Source organism: Hyla sarda, chromosome 8 (assembly GCF_029499605.1).
Source record: "Hyla sarda isolate aHylSar1 chromosome 8, aHylSar1.hap1, whole genome shotgun sequence".
In the NCBI taxonomy this organism is placed as follows: Eukaryota; Metazoa; Chordata; class Amphibia; order Anura; family Hylidae; genus Hyla; species Hyla sarda.
Window position 1 is genome coordinate 90,912,439 of NC_079196.1, and position 6,309 is coordinate 90,918,747.

The following is a 6,309-nucleotide window of genomic DNA, read 5'->3' on the forward strand; positions in this document are numbered from 1 at the left end:
CCTGCACCCTCAATGCAAGTCTATGGGAGGGGGCGGAGCAGGCATAACGCCCATTCCTATAGACTTTATTAAGGGGGCGGGGTGTGACGTTACAAGGGGGCGGACCGTGACATTACAAGGGGCGGACCCTGTATTGCCCATCAACAGGCATGGAGCAAAGTTCGTTCCATGCAGCAGATGACAGGGGATGCTGAAGGAGTGATCGTGGGGATCCCAGCGGCGGGACCCCCGCGATCAGACATCTTATCCTCTATCCTTTCGATAGGGGATAAGATGTCTAGGGGCGGAGTACCCATTTAAGTATAGATAGATAAGTATGAATTCTGTTTGACTGTAAGAATCTATAAATGCATAGTATTTTATGACTTATTGTTTCTATTTTCTCTTTATTTAGGGTGAAAATCCCATATTTACCACTGCTACCACCACTGTGCAGAATCCAAACTTTGATGAAGATGGAGAATGATTGTGTATCTAACATCAAGAACAAGAGAATGATTTATTGCCTTTCTGCTACAAATATGTATATAGGCTTTTGATAAAGTTTTTGTCACCTAAGATGAATGTATCAGCTAGATTTTTTACCGATTAGAGACAAATACTGAAACATTCTCTTTTTCTAATCTCTTTCTATTTCCTGATTTATAAATTTTTTATTTCATTTCTAGCACATTATTAAGAGGGGGGGGGAGTATTATTTTTTTTGCCTGAGCTGTTTTTAATAGCATATAGAAATATGCTGTACAGCAAACTTCATAGGCACATTAGTCTGGAGCTGGTCCTTTTAACTTGGAAGTATGGGAGAATTTTCTAGGCATGCTCTGTGACCTGTGCATATTTAATTTTGTAGGGAGGTTGGGATTAAATGGGCCCTGTCAGATCCAAAAACATTTTATATGTTGTTACTGATGGAAATTAAAGACCTTTTGTAATATGGTTGTTTGAAACATTTTGAATATTTAATAAAGAAAGTGCCTCCTGAAAATCCCACCCAGCAGCCCCGCTTGTCCATAAGTCATGGACAAGAGATGATTCATGGACAAGGCTGCATGAGCAGACACACCAATCACTTCTCTCCACCAGAAGGAGGGACACACCCCCTTCCCCTGGGAGGATTTCTAACACTGTGAGCTATTGACAAGAGGTATTTTTATAAGTATAGGTAATAGAGGCATAAAGATTTAATGTACAGCCATGGGCATAAATGTTGGCCCCCCTGACATTTTTCAAGAAAATGAAGTATTTCTCACAGAAACACATGTTTTGCTATACACATGTTTATTCCCTTTGTGTGTATTTGAACTAATTCACTGTATATTTGGATGAAAAGATACAAAGGACATGTTTTTGCAAATAAATTATTCGCAGTAGCAAAACAAGCAATAAAACTTAACATTTAATAGTTTTTTTTAAAAGAAGGTTAATAATTAATAACAATAATTCTAGCTGTGACCACAATTTACCAATAAACCATCAATAGTCAAAGCAATGCACCCGGACAAACACTTATCTACCTCTCAGAAAGAAAGAAAGAGGCATAATTAATAAAGTATTCAAATCACAACGCGTTTCACCCATAATATTCTTTATGGGATCCTCAGGGGACACAAATCTGGAATAATACACAAATAGTTAAAGCTTTTATACCGCAATCAGATTATATATGTTAAATACAGACAATATATAGATATGGTATAAATATAGTCATGCAGTGATCATAGCGATATAACTGATGCCCCACTATAATGAGTCAGGTCCACCTCAGTGAACGACACTGCATGCTAACACAAAGATAATCACCAAATCATAATAAAGATCTGCTGACCAGACAAGAAATAGCATAATCAAAACATATGGTCACAAAATAGTAAAAAAATCACCACAGCCCAGGATTAGGCCACTCACTGCGCCCCGCACGGATGATGGAGTAGGAGTTTTATTGCTTGTTTTGCTACTGTGAATAATGTATTGGAACTAGATAAAAAAAAAGGGAGGAAAAAAAGCTAATTGGACATAAAGTCACACCAAACTCCAAAAATGGGCTGGACAAAATTATTGGCATCCTTAACTTAATATTTGGTTGCACACCCTTTGGAAAAAATAACTGAAATCAGTTGCTTTCTATAACCATCAATAAGCTTCTTACACCTCTCAGCCAGAATGTTGGACCACTCTTCCTTTGCAAACTGCTGCAGGTCTCTCTTATTGGAAGGCGCCTTTTCCCAACGGCAATTTTAAGATCTCTCCACAGGTGTTCAATGGGATTTAGATCTGGACTCATTGCTGGCCACTTCAGAACTCTCCAGCGCTTTGTTGCCATCTATTTCTGGGTGCTTTTTGACATATGTTTGGGGTCATTGTCCTGCTGGAAGACCCAAGATCTCGGATGCAAACCCAGCTTTCTGACACTGGGCTGTACAGTGCGACCCAAAATCCATTGGTAATCCTCAGATTTCATGATGCCTTGCACACATTCAAGGCACCCAGTGCCAGAGACAGCAAAACAACCCCAAAACATCATTGAACCTCCACCATATTTCACTGTAGGTACTGTATTCTTTTCTTTAGGCCTCAATCCATTTTCGGTAAACAGTAGAATGATGTGCTTTACCAAAAAGCTCTATCTTGGTCTCATCTGTCCACAAGACATTTTCCCAGAAGGATTTTGGCTTACTCAAGTTCATTTTGGCATAATGTAGTCTTGCTTTTGTATGTCTCTGTGTCACCAGTGAGGTCCTCCTGGGTCTCCTGCCATAGCGTTTCATTTCATTTAAATGTCGACGGATAGTTTGCGCTGACACTGATGCTCCCTGAGCCTGCAGGACAGCTTGAATATCTTTGGAAATTGTTTGGGGCTGCTTATCCACCATCCAGACTATCCTGCGTTGACACCTTTCACCAATTTTTCTCTTCTGTCCACGCCCAGGGAGATTAGCTATAGTGCCATAAGTTGCAAACTTCTTGATAATGTTGCGCACTGTGGACAAAGGCAAATCTAGATCTCTGGAGATGCACTTGTAACCTTGAGATTGTTGATATTTTTCCACAATTTTGGTTCTCAAGTATTCTCTCCTCTTTCTGTTGTCCATGCTTAGTGTAGCACACACAGACACACAATGCAAAGACTAAGTGAACTTCTCTCCTTTTTATCTGCTTTTAGGTGTGATTTTTTTTATTGCCAACACCTGTTGTTTCAGGTGAGTTTAAAGGAGCATCACATGCTTGAAACTATCTTATTTTTCCACAATTTTGAAAGGGTGCCAATAATTTTGTCCAGCGCATTTTTGGAGTTTGGTGTGACATTATGTCCAATTTGCTTTTTTTCCTCCCTCTTTTGGTTTAGTTCCAATACACACAAAGGGAATAAACGTGTATAGCAAAACATGTGTTACTGCAATCCTTTTCTGTTAGAAATACTTCATTTTCTTGAAAAATTTCAGGGGTGCCAACATTTACGGCCATGACTGTATATGGTCAGACTTGGTACTGGGTAACATTTTATATTTTTTTGTGATATCTGACAGGTATGCTATGAGCTATGGCCAATATCTCTGGTGAATTACATTTTATCTAACTACTGGTGTCACCTTTCACTGTAATGTAATGATAAGGAGGACACACCTGTGAAGTGATATTTTTTTACAGAACTATTTATAAACATTTTTTTTTTATTCTGAAATGCAAAGAAAAGTATATAAGTATAAATAAAGTAAAATATAATTATGCATATAAGTGAAAATAAAGAGTAAGGTTGAGTCGATTCAGGTTGAGTTCATCATTTGGAAGGGTCTAACTGGAAACATTAGATTTCTCAAAAAAGAAAGTCTTCATGTACAGCAAAAAGCATGTCAAGAGTAATAAACCATAGTAATTTATGAACAAAAAGAGTCAGCCCTTTATTAGGCCTAGGAAATATTTGAAAATAAAAATCACATTCCTAATATGTTTAAAATAAAAACTTGATTTAAGCAAGAGGTCATTTTATGATCACACATTTTGTTTAACCCCTTAAGGACTCAGCCCATTTGGACCTTAAGGACTCAGACAATTTTATTTTTACGCTTTCGTTTTTTCCTCCTCCCCTTCAAAAAATCATAACTCTTTTATATTTTCATCCACAGACTAGTATGAGGGCTTGTTTTTTGCGCGACCAGTTGTTCATTGTAATGCCATCACTCACTTTACCATAAAATGTATGGCACAACCAAAAAAATACTATTTGTGTGGAGAAATTAAAAAGAAAACCGCAATTTTGCAAATTTTGGAAGGTTTTGTTTTCACGCCGTACAATTTATGGTAAAAATGACATGTGTTTTTTATTATCTGGGTCAATACGATTAAAATAATACCCATGATTATACAGTTTTCTATTACTGTTGCGCTTAAAATATTTTTTTAACCAAATTAGTACGTTTAACCCCTTGGGGACGGAGCCCATTATGACCCTAAGGACGGGAGCATTTTTTGCAAATCTGACCACTGTCACTTTAAACATTAATAACTCTGGAATGCTTTTACTTATAAATTTGATTCCGAGATTGTTTTTTCGTGACATATTCTACTTTATGTTAGTGGTAAATTTTCGGCGATACTTGCATCCTTTCTTGGTGAAAAATTAAAAAATTTCATGAAAAATTAGAAAATTTTGCATTTTTCTAACTTTGAAGCTCTCTGCTTATAAGGAATATGGATATTCCAAATAAATTATATATTGATTCACATATACAATATGTCTACTTTATGTTTGCATCATAAAATTGATGAGTTTTTACTTTTGGAAGACACCAGAGGGCTTCAAAGTTCAGCAAAAATTTTCCAATTTTTCGCAAAATTTTCAAAATCGGAATTTTTCAGGGACCAGTTAAGGTCTGAAGTCGATTTGGAGGGTCTTCTGGTTAGAAATACCCCATAAATTACCCCATTATAAAAACTGCACCCCTCAAAGTATTCAAAATGACATTCAGTCAGCGTTTTAACCCTTTAGGTGTTTCACAGGAATAGCAGCAAAGTGAAGGAGAAAATTCAAAATCTTCATTTTTTACACTCGCATGTTCTTGTAGACCCAGTTTTTGAATTTTTACAAGGAGTAAAAGGAAAAAAATCCTCTTAAAATTTGTAACCCAATTTCTCTCGAGTAAGAAAATACCTCATATGTGTATGTCAAGTGTTCGGCGGGTGCACTAGAGGGCTCAGAAGCGAAGGAGCAACAATGGGATTTAGGAGAGTGAGTTTTTCTGAAATGGTTTTTGGGGGGCATGTCCCATTTAGGAAGCCCCTATGGTGCCAGGACAGCAAAAACCCACACATTGCACACTATTATGGAAACGACACCCCTCAAGGAAGGTAACAAGGGGTACGGTGAGCCTTAACACCCCACAGGTGTTTGACAACTTTTTTTTAAAGTCGGATGTGTAAATGAAAAGAAAAAAATTTCCACTAAAATGCTGGTTTTTCCCCAAATTTTTCTTTTTTACAAAGGGTAATAGGAGAAAATGCCCCCCAAAATTTGTAACCCCATTTCTTCTGAGTATGGAAATACCCCATGTTTGGACGTCAAGTGCACTGCGAGCGAACTACAATGCTCAGAAGAGAAGGAGCGCCATTGAGCTTTTAGAGAGATAATTTGTTTGGAATGGAAGTCGGGGGCCATGTGCATTTACAAAGCCCCCCGTGGTGCCAGAACAGTGGTCCCCCCCACATGTGACCCCATTTTGGAAAATACGCCTCTCACGGAATGTAATAAGGGGTACAGTGAGCATTTACACCCCACTGGCGTTTGACAGATCTTTGGAACAGTGGGCTGTGCAAACAAAAAAATTACATTTTTCATTTTCACTGACCACTGTTCCAAAAATCTGTCAGACCCCTGTGGGGCGTAAATGCTCACTGTACCCCTTATTACATTCCGTGAGGGGTGTAGTTTCCAAAATGGGGTCACATGTGGGTATTTATTTTTTTGCATTTATGTCAGAACTGCTGTAAAATCAGCCACCCCTGTGCAAATCACCAATTTCGGCCTCAAATGTACATGGTGCGCTCTCACTCCTGAGCCTTGTTGTGCGCCCGCAGAGCATTTTACGCCCACATATGGGGTATCTCCGTACTCAGGAGAAATTGCGTTACAAATTTTGGGGGTCTTTTTTTCCTTTTACCTCTTGTGAAAATAAAAAGTAAAGGGCAACACCAGCATGTTAGTGTAAAAAAATTTTTTTTTACACTAACAGGCTGGTGTAGACCCCAACTTTTCCTTTTCATAAGGGGTAAAAGGAGAAAAAGCCCCCCAAAATTTGTAACGCAATTTCTCCCGAG

At 38.2% G+C, this 6,309-nt stretch overlaps 1 protein-coding gene across 3 annotated transcripts in view; it reads left to right on the top strand.

Annotated features, from left to right (window-relative positions):
• ITGB2 (integrin subunit beta 2) overlaps positions 1–3,760 on the top strand; it is a 198,822-nt gene extending 195,062 nt beyond the window's left edge. For all 3 annotated transcript variants that reach the window (XM_056533711.1, XM_056533713.1, XM_056533712.1), the window contains one exon: positions 395–3,760. In XM_056533711.1, coding sequence (XP_056389686.1) covers positions 395–466 — 72 coding nt within the window. In that variant the 3' untranslated portion in view covers positions 467–3,760. The remainder of the gene's footprint in view (positions 1–394) is intronic.
• Positions 3,761–6,309: the final 2,549 nt, after the last annotated feature.